Source organism: Cuculus canorus, chromosome 1, assembly GCF_017976375.1.
Source record: "Cuculus canorus isolate bCucCan1 chromosome 1, bCucCan1.pri, whole genome shotgun sequence".
In the NCBI taxonomy this organism is placed as follows: Eukaryota; Metazoa; Chordata; class Aves; order Cuculiformes; family Cuculidae; genus Cuculus; species Cuculus canorus.
Genome location: NC_071401.1, coordinates 44,417,340 through 44,430,952, shown reverse-complemented (window position 1 = coordinate 44,430,952; position 13,613 = coordinate 44,417,340). Strand labels below are relative to the sequence as shown.

The following is a 13,613-nucleotide window of genomic DNA, read 5'->3' as shown; positions in this document are numbered from 1 at the left end:
CTTTAATTGTTTATAATCACCACATAAATCAATGATTTTAACAATTAAGACTGAATTATGCAGCAACAGAGAAGGTATTGCTGCCCTCACTGAGCTATGTCTTGGAGAGGGCTCTGGAGTCTTCTTTTTCCCTGCACAACAGTAAAAAATAAACTAAATTGCCATTAGTTGCATGAGCTAGTTGTTGCCCAGCTTTAAAGAAAAATTCTTCAAATAAAAAATAAATCACTTTCTAGCATCCTCTGGACCACCAGCCTGCAGGGCAAGAACTGCTGTGACGATGGGTCACTGGGTGTGCAGAAGTGTATGCACTGCTCAAAGCACCCACCAAAAATTCATCCCAAATTCAGCTGTTTTCTAGTAACACCTCCAACAGAAAAGGACACGCAGAGATTGCTTTGCTTTGGAAGGACTGTAAGGAGCAAACGTGTTTGCTTTATATAATTTGCAAGTTACAATGGTCACCGAGGTTTGCGGAGGTAGGAACAGCTGTGCCCTTTTGGAGCAGCAGTCGGAAGCCAGACTACATACCTGACGGTATCTCAAATAGCACAAGATGCCTTCATTTAGGGCCTAAACTACGTTCCATTGAATAGGGGAACTCAGACATCTCATTCACACAGGCACTTACACCAGGTGTTCAGTCTGGAGCTGTATCTCATCCATAGTGCCCACATCCCAAAGAGGGCTTTCTGCACTGATTTAATGTGTTGTATAGAAAATAATGTGACGCTGATGTTAATAACTTCCTGACACTACACCCATTTCAGCCAGCAGTAAAATTCTAATGCCTCTTCCCCAGAAGACTGTTTTCTCCACTACAACTGCAGCTTAAGAGAAGTCACAGATACAAATCAATTCATAATACCTGTAGCAAAGAAGGAAAAATGCAACTCTTTGCAACTTACAGCCCATAGAATGATTGTATTTTTACTGAAACTCCTCTGTACCCTGAAAATCGTAGAATCATAGAATGGTTTATGTTGGAAGGGATCGTAAAGATCATCCAACTGCAACCAGCCTGCCATGGGCAGGGACACCTTCCACTGGATCAGGTTGCTCAAAGCCTCATCCAACATGGATGGGGCATCCACAACTTCTCTGGGCAACCTGTGCCAGTGCCTTATCACATTCAGAGGAAAAAACTTCTTCCCAATACTGAATCTGAAGCTCTTTCAGCTTAAAAATCATTACCCCTCGTCCTATTTCTGCACTCCTTGATAGAGACCCCCTCCCCAGTTTTCCTGTATGTCCCCTTTAAGTACAGCAAGGCTGCTTTAAGGTGTCCCCTGTCCCCTTATCCCCAAGCTACGCAAGCCCAAATCTCTCAGCCTATCCTTGTACGGAAAGTGCTCTAACCCTCGGATCATCTTTAGGGCTCTCCTCTGGACTCATTCTAACAGATCCATGTCCTTCCTGCCCTGAGGACTCCAGAAGTCAATGTAGGACTCCAGGTGAGTTCTCATGAGAGCGGAGTAAAAGGGCAGAATCACCTCCCTCGATCTGCTGGTCACACTTCTTCTGATGCAGCCCAGGATACAGTTGGCTTTCTGGGCTGTGAGCACACATTGCTGGCTCATGTTGAGCCTCTCATCCACCAGCACCCCCAAAGTCCTTCTCTTCAGGACTGCTCTCAATCCATTCTCCGCCCAGCCTGTAATTGTACTTGGGAGTGCCCCGATGCAGGTGTAGAATCTTGCACTTGGCCTTGTTAAACTTCACGAGGTTCTCATAGGCCCACTTTTCAAGCCTGTCAGGGTCTCTCTGGATGGCGTCCTTTCCCTTCAGTGTGTCAATTGTGCCACACAGCTTGATGTTGTTGGCAAACTGGCTGAAGGTGCCTCCAGTCCCACTGTTCATATCTCTGACCAGCTTTCTTGGACCCTCTGCCCTCCTGGGCTTTATCTTATGGTACCCTACCAAGCAGATCCCTGAAGAGGCCAAAGTCTTCTCTCATGAAGTCCAAGGTAGTAAGTTTGCTGCACAATGTCCTCGCTGCCCTAAGGATCTCAAACTCCAGCGTTTCATGGCCACTGCAGTCAAGGCTTTCCTTGAGGTTCACATTCCCCAGCAGCCCTTCCTTATTGGTGAGAACAAGGTCCAGCACAGCACCTCTCCTCATTGGCTCTTCTATCACTTGGAGAAGGAAGTTGTCATCAATGCACTTCAGGAACCTCCTGGATTGCTTGTGCCCTGCTATGTTGTCCCTCCAACAGACATCAGGGTAGTTTAAGTCCCCCATGAGGACCAGGGTTTGTAAACGTGAGGCTGCACCTATCTGTCTCTAGAGGGTTTCATCTACTCAGTCTTCCTGATCAGGTGGCCTTTAGCAGATCCCCACTATAACTCCACCTGTCTTTGCCTGCCCTTTAATCCTGACCCATAGGCTCTCAGTAGGCTCCTCATCCATCCCCAGGTGGAGCTATGTCACTGACATAGAGGGCCACATCCCCTCCTCTTCTCACTTGCCTGTCCTTCCTAAAGAGCCTGTGTCTCTCCATCCCAACACTCCAATCATGGGATCAATCCCACCATGTCTCTGTGATGCCAATGAGATCATAGGCCTGTAGATGTGCATCCATCTAAATCCTCTTGTTTATTCCCCATGCCATGTGCATTTGCATAGATGCACTTAAGCTGGGTCTCCAGTGAAGCCGACTGACTGACTGGAGATCCTTTATGTTGCTCTTCAGGTGCCCTCCTGCTGACCAGCAAATCAGTGGCAAACGAAAAAAAAATCTTGGATAGTAGCAACAATGCCAGCTTGAAAACAGCCATGATCTGCCAGCTATTTTTATTATAAATTCTTTACACAGTTGCATAAATGTTTCCGTAGACAAAAGGGGCAGAAATGAGTAATAAAGGGCAGACAAAGCTGGGGACTGTTTAAGTTGACACAGTTGTAACTATACTCCAAGTTAAATCGTTATTGAGAAATAGGCTCTGTTAACTAGCATCACTTTACTATAACATGCTGTGTAACACAGCAGACAACCTACACCGCCAGTTAACTGCCAATTCTAGATCATTTTTTAAAAGATCTCCCTCTGAGACGAGAGTCATAGAATTGTTAAGGTTGGAAGAGACCTCTAATGTCATCAAGTCCAACCATCAGCCCAACACCACCATGCTTACTTGACCATGTCATCTGAACAGTGTGTTGCTCTTAAATGTTACCAAGAACAGACTAAATTAAGCATTTTTGTAAACATTGTAAATCAATAAAACCAGAAGCATTACCTGTCCGTTCGGGTGTTAGTATTGTTTTACTGGAGGTTTTAGAGAAGCTGGGACTATTAAAGCCATTGGTAAATGGAGTGAGTCTCGCAACAGGACTATAGGGAAAAGCCAAGGAGACAGGTGTAGAGAAGAGGTTCCGCCATCGGTTGGCTGTTATGGATGCAAGGGAGGAGGAAGAAAAAAAAACATTTATGGTTATAAACAGAATAGTGCTGTTAGAGAGAAAAATAATCTAATCTTAATTTTTATTATAGACTTTTTACTTATAGCAAAAGGAAAATAATTGTCAAAGTTCAGCAGGAAAACAGAAAATCAGTACAGCCTTCTACATCTAAGAGTGTGCTCCAAAAGGTTTCCTAGCAAGTATGTCTTGTTTACCATTTTCTCTGTATAGGCCATTTTGGTATATACCTTCCACACACATTGCTTTGTACCAACACACAAAGTAACAGAGGAAGTAAAACCCACTCCTGTTAACAGAGAAACACAGATGACGTTTGTAGCGCTCTTCAAGGAATTATTCATAGCAATCATCACACAACCGAATTAGCAGTTAAATTATCAGTTATGGGAGTTCAGAGACATAGCAGTAAAAGACGCTTAACCATCAAGTGCTAAAAACAACCATAATCCCATAGCAAGCTTTTAAGCTACTATGTTTTCCTTCTCTTTTTACAACATCCAATTCCTGATTACGTAAGCATGATTTTTTTTTTCACTGTTTTTGGAAAATCAAGCAAGCAAACAGAAGAACAGAGCACCTCTTTTTAATAAATATTGCTCACAAAGAGGTCAGAGTAGGCAAAAAAATCTAAAGGCCTATTTAATTTACTTTTACTTAGCTCATCCAGTAAAATATGAATACAACTGCCTTTTTGTTGGCCTGTTTCTTTAACACAACTTATAAAGATAAATTAAAAAATATCCACAGGCTTTTCAGGGAAAGAAAAATACTATAAAGTTGCTTTAAGTAGAAGGCAAAAAAATTAAAAATGTGATTTTCAGAGAATCCATCCAGATACAAGCAAAGTTTGTACAGATAAAAACCAAATTATAATATTGCATGTTTATTTGTCATAGAATCTATTTTGTCCTGATAGATGTTAGTGTACAGTAACACAAGGGAGGGAGCTAGGAACATACCCATACCTAACTTAGAAATCAATGGCATCACCTTCGTGCTTAGGTAGTGTACTCGGCAGCAACAGATGCCACAAAACAGTTTTCAAAACCAAAAGGGGTCAAAAGCCCTCAAAAGCTGTTCTCCACTATAGGTAATACAACAAAATCTGCCCCACTATTTGAACCTATTGATAGGTGCTATTTTATACACTCACAGATATTCAAATAATATTCAGATCCTCTCTATTTTAAAACTCTAGTGTGACCAAAATGATTTATTTTAGTAGGGTACATGAACTTTATTCTTTCTTGCTAACATCACCACCAGTGGCCACGGAAACAGCAGGGAACCATATCTTGCTGGCGGGCTGTCAATCACATCATTGCAAATTTTTGGGGTCATCAGTTCATCATCAATCCAGAACATGCTATTTCCCTTCTACTCCCTTTTGCTTTGACTCACTCAAAGGTACTCCTGGGTTTGTAAGGAATAAACAGACTTTTCTGCTCTTCCAATTTGTGCTACTAAGCTTGGAGTGAAGGCAACTGCCTGGTTCCAGCACCAGCACAAGGCAGTCTGCTGAGGAAGGGGAGTATCTGCAAGGCTGTCTCTGTGGGAAGAGAGCTGAACTACACATTAGTAAGATAACAAAATGCAAATTGCGATCTTTGCTCTCCCCTCATAAAGGAATTATTGCCATTTCCTCATGTGTGATTATTCTAGTTTCTTCAAGCTTAAAGAAACCTAAAAGACCAAGATCATCACTAGGAGCAGCATCAGCACCACTTCCTTGACTACAGGAAAGCTAGGGAGGGGCTCTTTAACAGAGTGTGCAAGAACAGGACAAGAGGTAAAGTCTTTAAGATGAAAGAGGGGAGATTTAGATTAGATATTAGTAAGAAATGTTTTCCTGTGAGGGTGGTGAGGCACTAGCACAGGTTTCTCAGAGAAGTCGTGGATGCCCATTCCATGGAAGTGTTCAAGGCCAGGTTGGATGAGTCTTTGAGCAACCTGATCCAATGGAAGGTGTCTCTGCTCATAGCAGGGGGATTCGAACTGGATGATCTTTAAGGTCTCTTTCCCTCCCAACCCATTCTATGATTCAATTCTATAATTCTAGGAAACAGCTCGATGCCAAGAAACACAACACAGACTTCCAGACAGGGCTATTTGTCCTTAACATTCCCTAACATGATCATTTCAAAAGTCAAGTACACAAATGTTCCAGGACAAAAAAAAGAGAGGAAGTGCTGATGGACATAACTCTACAAATTCGTAATTAACACAGATTGCTGGGGATGATATTAACTGACAAGAAGTTAATAACTACAAATTGATTTGAGGCATTCATTGAGAGAAATGCATACGAGAGAGTAGATCTCAATATCATATCCACAGCTAGTGTTTGTTACCTTCACTAGAAACCAATGGTAAGGAGCAAGGGATGTCAGTTCCTTGTGATTTTATTTTTCTCCCTAACACAAGGCCCTGTTTTGCAGCAGTCTGATCATTTGCAAGGCCAATTAGTTGCCAGCATGTTCTCATTCCCAGATGTGGTCAACTGTGCAGCACAAATAAACATCATTCATTACTCTCTACAATAACTGCTGTGAGCTGGCCTGCCACGCAAAAAGCAACTGACATTGTGGCTATAAAAGCAAGAACCCACACTGAGAATATCGTAAGAATTTATGGCAAACCAGATTCCAAACTCTTCTTTCAAAGAGCATGTGTTCTCAAAGCAAGAAGGACAAAGATGCCAAGAAACTCTATCTACATTAATCTCTCTATATACTAAATCTCTAGATATACCTCTAGATAGATCTCTTTTACCACTGTGCCTAAATTAAAACTTCATAGTATTTAAGGGTCAGCAAAGGATTGATACTTATTAGTCATACGATTCACTCCGTTGAATCAAAACCATTCTATGACTCTATGAAATATATGTCAACATTTTCCTTTTGTTTTCTACCCTAAATCCTATGGCTTCTCAAGCTCTTAACATAGGTTAGACAGTGAGAATGCAATTACCAGTGGGTTTTGGTAATTTGTGACAAAAAGTTAGCATCACAGAATGATTTGGGTCAGAAGGGACCTTAAAGATCATCCAGTTCCAAAACCCCTGCCATGGCCAGGGACACCTTTCACTGGATCAGGGTGTTTAAAGACTCATCCAATGTAGTTTTGAATACCTCCAGAGATTGTGGATTCATGACTTCTCTGGGCAACCTGTTCTAGAGCCTCACCACCCTCACAGGGAAAAAATTCTTCCTAATATGAAATGTAAATGTCCCCTCTTTCATGTTAAAACCAGTCCCACTTGTCCTTTCACTGCATTCCCTGATAAAGAGACCCTTCCTCAGCTTTCCTGTAGGCCCCTGTTTAAGTACTGGAAAGCTGCTATAAGGTATCCCCAGAGCCTTCTGTTTTCTAGGCTAAACAAGCCCAAGTCTCTCAGCTTGTCCTCATATGGGAGATGCTCCAGCCCTCTGATCATCTTTGTGGCCTCCTTTGAACTGGCTCTAACAGACCCATGTCCTTCCTCTGCCAAGGACTCCAAAATTAAACACAGTACTCCAGGTGAGGTCTCATGAGAGCAGAGTCTTCCTCCAGCTCTTGGCATGCCAGCTGGATAAACCTCCTGCCTCAGCCTGTTCTGGTTGTAAATTATTAGGTCCCTGGTTAAGCTCATCCAGGATGTACTAACTGAGATGGGCAAGTAAACCACCATCTAATCTTCCCAGCTCATAGACCTGAAAGGGCAGCAATTCCTGCAGTCACAAATGAAGTTAGAACAGGACATACATCCCTGCCAAAGAGAAAGTGGGTTATATTTCCAACTAAAACGATGAGAGGAGGACTCAACCACAGCAACCTATGATCATGTTATTTCAAATGGAGTGGGGATCCACAAAAGACTTGCAGGTTTGTTTATACCATACAATAAAGCAGAGCATTCAACAGCCCTAAAGAAGCTCTGAGGAGGTTGGTGTATCTACTTAGAGAAAGGCAGGACCTTTGATATCTACTGTGCTAGATTGTTAACATCACAGTTCTGCGGAGCATAGAATTAAAAAAAAATAGGAGAACCTAAATCTGTTTTCTCTGACTCAAATCTGCCATACTGTCATCATCTCCCAGAGGTGTCTTTTCTGTAACAGGATCAATGACATATGCTCAGGGAGAGGGGAGGAGGTGTAGTCTTGGCAATATCACCTGAAATCAGATTTTTCGCAGCGGTTGTATTTTCCAGTTGTCCCTGTGCAAAGGTTTTATACAGCTATAGAGTGCTGACCAGAATATAGACAGTTAATATTTCCTATTTCTGTGTAAAGTGTGTAATTATGTCACTAATTTTCAAGTTTTCTGTAAAGAAACAAAGAAAGTTTTAAGTCTGAAGCCAGGCTCAGAATCTAATCAAGATATTAAATAAAAATGCTAATTAAACTGCCTTATAGAGAGAAGGCAGAAATGCTGTGTGCCTCAGAAGAAGCACTTTCTGTTCCACTACCAAATCACAAGGATGGGTCATTCCACTTTGAGACAGAGAGTAGTTACCAGTGTTCCTATTTTGAGAGACTTCGCAAACCACTTCACAGAAAGGTTCTGGGGAGCTGTAGCTCTACAAACCTTCCTGGGCATGTTCCCTGGGCCATGCTGTGCTCTAACTCACCACTCTCACTCGATCATTCTGGATCAATGAAGAGAGAAACCTGGTATCATACGTAAGCTTAATTCATGCTGAGGCAGAGGGTTTTCTTGTAATGTGGGCCCACAATCATAAATCTGTGCAATTAAGTAAGCACTTCATCATCCTAAAAACCATCTGGTGGTGAAGCTGACTTAAGAGAAATCCGGCCTGTCACTTCTTTGGACATGGTTATCTATTATTCAGGAGCAGGCTTTCAAGCTACCAATCCATCTGGTACACATACTGGGTATGTGACTCTTGTTACAGGTCCTCATCTTCCCCAGCCATACAGTCCATCTCTTGGGACTACCCTTCCATGTGGAGTTTGCCTTAGCATCCAAGGGCAAGGAGAAGCAGTTTCATGTCCCCTTTTCATAGAAGGGTTTCACCCACACTGTACAAATCACGTAGGTATAGTGACAATTTTTTCCAGTAAAGGCTGATAAAGGTAAATTTATTTTTGTACCATTCTCTCACCCCTTCAATTATTACTTATGATAATGATGCGTTTCTTGGGAATCTCTCTTGCAGTTCAGAGATACCCAATTCCCCCAAACCACTCTACTTCATACATCCACTCAATTCTTTCTTTGAGTTACTTACTAAAGAGTCAGCCTGCTGGGGAAGAGGCATTCTGCCAATACAGCCCACCTGTAAATGGACTTCTACACCACTAAGGAAAGTTAGTTTTCATTTTAACATTCTACAAGTATTGCTATGAACTAACACAGTTATACAGAAGACTAGACTCATACAATGGTTCAGGTTAGCAGGGACATTAAAAATCATTCTGTTCCACTCCCCTCTGCCACAGGCAGGGACACCTTCCACTGGACCAGATTGCTGAGAGCCTCATCTAACCTGGTCTGGAACACCTCCAGGGATGGGACATCCACGACTTCTCTGGATAACCTGTGCCAGTGCCTCACCGCTCTCAGAGGAGAAAAATCTCTTCCTAAAATCTCATCTAAATCTCCTCTCTTTCAGCTTAAATCTGCTCCCCCTTAAGCAATCCCTGCACTCCCTGATAAAAAAAAAGTCCCTTCCTGGCTTTCCTATAGGCACCCCTTAAGTACCGGAAGGCTGCTGTAAAGTCTCCCTGGAGCCTTCTCTTCTCTTTAAAGCAGAAGATTCCCCTCAAAGTTATTTGACATTCACCTCCAAAAGCACACAATTAGCAGGTGTACTATCTTAAGGAGCTAACATAGGACAATACACAAACCAGGAGAAAGTCAGTTAAAGAATTCCAGTGATTTCAATATGTTTTGCATCAACATGCTTTCTTTTCCTACTACACTTCTACTACTATGAGTTTTCTATTACTTCTATCCTGTATGTGAGAAGTAATTACAACGGACTATCTTAACACCATTTTTTAATACCATTTATTTAGTTACTTCCCCTCCTTCCATAGGACTGGACATGCTTCACTTGATTCTTGTCTCAGGTCAATTTTACAGCAGTGGAAGGTCTGCTTTCAACAGAAATAATTCCAGGTTGCCACAGCATAAGTAAAGCTTGGAAATTAATATTGTTAGATTACTAAAAATTCTTTAAAAAGGTATGGTATGGATGCCAATCTGAATTTTAGCCACAGAGGAGGGGAGAGGTGGAGGAAGAATGTTTTGCAATTCTTTGCAGCATGTCTTTCACCTTTAATAAACTCTGTGGTCTGCATTCATCTCAACTAGTTTTCAGTGTTTCAGTGTGAAATTTGACCTTCAGTCCTACCTAACAACTATGGTCCTCTCTGTCCCTCCTCATCACTAGAGCAAGACAGATCTCACACACTGGAAATGTCTTCGGTTTTCAACCAGTCCTTGGCTTCAAGTCTGAAGTTTAAGATGGCTTAAATAAAGTAGTATGAACTTTGTCTTGAAAGCAGTTATAACATGTACAATACACAGAAAGAAAGACAAATACGTTAGCTAGAGAAGATGTGACCTCAAAGCTGAAGTATCATCACATTCATTCAAGTTGGATCCAAGAGACAGCTAGACCGATCTGTATCATCCATGTGGCACCGCACTGCAGTTTGTGGATATATCAGAGTTAGGCTGTTTGATGCGCCTCTGCATGGCATAGACAGGTTGTATGCATTGACAGACTCTTACAATCTACTTTATTTTTGATAACACAGCAAGGAAGGGTGCGGGCTTCTGAGTGCCTGCCTGTGTTTTACACATAAGCTTACCCTTTAAGGCTACTAAGCTTTTATGTTGTCAGCAAGCTGCTTTCCACATAGCAAAGAAGTACAGATATAGTGTATTTTCTTAGCTTTGTCTGAAAAGGAGGCCTGTTTTCAAAACCCATTGACCTAATAAGGCTTTTTGTGCAAAAATAAATTTCCCTAAATCTCTTGCAACCGTACGGCAAACATCTCCAGTTGAATCAGCCAAAAGTAGTTTTAAAAACCAATTATAGCAGTGCATCCCCTATTTTGAAAATGCTGTTTTCATCCCTTTGAGAACAACAGCTGCTTTGTGATCTCTTAGCTCTTTGTGTCTTTGTATTGGTAGGTCTAAGATTGTCAGTGCCATCGTATTTATCTTCCTGAACATTCAGAACAGGAGCGGAGTCATTTCGAGTAGAGCAGCCCCACAGAACTCTGCCGGACAGGCTCCCTTTCTGCAGCTTTGGTGGAAAAAAAGACTAGAGACAGAAGTAAAGGTGCCATTCCGGGGTGGGGGGTGGGTGGTGTTATATCCATATCAACTAAAACTCTTCACAAATATGGAATAACTAGGGCAAACATTCAATGACAGTGTAAACAAACAAAAAATTAAGCAGCATGTTGAAAGCATTATTTAATGGAATAAAACAGATTAAGCAGTGCCTTTGCACTTTCACTCCCAAGTTCACACTCAAGGGATTCCTCTAGGATGACGAGCAAGGCTACTTATTCCTCCTCTGCTTATTTAGAGAACAGGTTTAGTTCAACTCCCCTTGCAGACCAGAGCTCAGGTATTATACACGGTGCTCGCAAGCTTTTCTGCTGAAAACATGCTATTTGCTTAGTCTAGTCATTGGACTAGAAGAAAAACAAAAAAAATTGATATCTAGAGGTGTACAGGGACATGGATCTGTCAAAGTGAGTCCAGAGGAGACCACAAAGATGATCAGAGGACTCGAGCATCTCCCATACAAGGACAGGCTGAGAGAGTTGCGCTTGTTCAGCCTAGAAAAGAGAAGTCTCCAGGGAGTTCCTCTAGCAGCCTCCCAGTACTTGAACAGGGGCCTCTACGGAATCATAGAATAGTTTGGGTTGGAAGGGACCTTAAAGAGCATCTAGTTCTAACCTCCCTGCCATGGGGGCACATGTCCCAGTAGATCAGGCTTCTGAAGGCCCCATCTAACCTGGCCTTGAACACCTCCAGGGATGGGGCATCCACAACTTCCCTGGGCAACCTGTTTCAGTGCCTCACCACTCTCATCATGAAGAAATTCTTCCTTAAGTCTAACGTAAATCTGTCCCTCTCCAGTTTATACCCATTGCCCCTAGTCCTATCACTACAAGCCTTTGTGAACAGTACCTCTCCAGCTTTCTTGTAGGCCGCCTTTGAGTACTGGAAGGTCACTGTAAGATCTCCTCAGAGCCTTCTCTTCTCCAAGCTGAACAAGCACAACTCCCTCAGCCTGCCCTCCTACGGAAGGCACTCCAGCCCTCTGGACTCACTCCAACAGGGGCTCTTTTATCAGGGAGTGCAGGGATTGGATGAGGGGGAGCAGTTTTAAGGTGGAAGAGGGGAGATTTAGATGAGATATTAGGAAGAGATTTTTTTCTTTAAGAGTGGTGAAGCAATGGAATGGGTTTCCATTTTACCCACTCCTGCAGGTGTTCAAGACCATGCTGGATGAGGCTTTGAGCAACCTGATCTAGTACTGAAAGTTGTCCCTGCCCATGGTGGAGGAGGCTGGAACAGGATGATCTTTAAGGTCCCTTCCAACACAAACTATTCTAGGACTCTATGATGCTAAGGCAGCTAGGGTTTTGCTCCAGTAACTTCAATTTCACACGGCACACAGGATGTGCAACAGGTCTCCTGAGTGGTCATCTACTATTCTTCTGAACAGATATGGTAACAATAATTTAAACCAAAGACGTAATTTTTTTCTCAGCTGGCTATAGGAAAAATATAGCCAACTGCACTTCCTAATTTTAAAATTTCTGGTAGCATATTATTCTTTTAAGTCTTGTTATTTACAGAAGGCTTTCGTACCTGTTATGCTTACCTCTGTTACAGACAGTAATGTGCAAAGTAGCTTTGCTACTGTTTTGTAGAGCCAAATGAGAGACAAGCAAAGACCTTAAGATGTTAGGATGCTGAGCCCAGTCCTCTGTAGTTGCAGGTAATAACACAAGAGATAACCATATTACTATCACCCACACACTACAAGCCACAAAATCCTATCTTGCACCCATTACAGGCTTAAGAGATGTTTTGAAGAAAAAATAGCCTGAAGCCAAAAATCACAAATAAGAAGTGCTAAATAACTCAATTCCTTTCAAAAAGAGATATGTCACCCGTCACATGCAAATTCTTAAGTCTCTAAGCCCATACTGTGGTAGCACCTTGAGCCCAATGAAACTGGAACAACATTATGAGTGCCACTCCTGAAGGGTAAAACAAAAAACAGCCCCTAGCCCTAATGGCTTACTTTAATTTCTGACAAACTCTTTACACAGCTTTGAAGTGATTCTAAAAGAAGCAGCAACGCTACTTGAAAGTCCATTCACATGCTAAAGATGATCAACTGCAAGTTACCTTACACAACTTTTCTTGTATGCCAATTTTCAGTGACACAACAGCATCAATGCAAAGCGCATACTGAATTTCTTTGTACATAAAAAGCAATTTTAAATAGAAAAGACAAAACAATGAATACACGCTGCTGTATGGTATATGAAAAAAACATGATAGCCATATGCCAACATGCTAACAATTTAAAAGCCATAGAATAAAGCTACATCCAGAATTAATTAGAAAATAATTACACATTTTCCTTCCAAAACTACTAAGGTACTTCCATCAACTTAACAGGTTACACATTAAAGTCACCTGCAATGTTAATGCATGTACTGTAGAAGAGATTAATTCCGCTACCAGCAAAACCTATGTTTATTAAAAGAATTAAGACACTAACATATATATCTCTCTAAGGAGAAAAATAAAATCAACCTCCTCTCATAGGATTGTTCCAGGTCTTCATTGCTATCATTCATACTAATTTATCATCAGTCTTGCAACATAAAAAAGACTAAGCAAAGCTGTGAATGCCCAGGCCTCACAAATATTCAGATTAGAGCTTACTGGCTACATTTCATTATCAGGTAGAGTGAAAAAGAACAAGAACTTCTGCACAGTCCCTAGGTAAAAGAAAATTGCTGGTCTAAATATTGTGTTTCCACTAAATATGAGCAGAAACAGGCTGGTGGTAGAACACTTGGTAAAGCGAGTGCAGATAATCAACTTCTTTCTAATGTATTAAAATTTGAGGTCAGCTGTCAAGAAGAAAGATTGTACGGCATGTGTACAGGACTATGGAGTATATCCC

At 41.7% G+C, this 13,613-nt stretch overlaps 1 protein-coding gene across 2 annotated transcripts in view; it reads right to left on the bottom strand.

The window, feature by feature from the left end:
* The window catches only part of SLAIN1 (SLAIN motif family member 1), a 43,119-nt gene that overhangs the window by 18,566 nt on the left and 10,940 nt on the right, over window positions 1–13,613 (bottom strand). The window contains exon 3 of one of the 2 annotated variants that reach the window (XM_054056720.1): window positions 3,241–3,390. The exons of the other annotated variant lie outside the window; for it this stretch is intronic. Coding sequence (XP_053912695.1) covers window positions 3,241–3,390 — 150 coding nt within the window. The remainder of the gene's footprint in view (window positions 1–3,240; window positions 3,391–13,613) is intronic. 2 annotated transcript variants of the gene reach the window in all.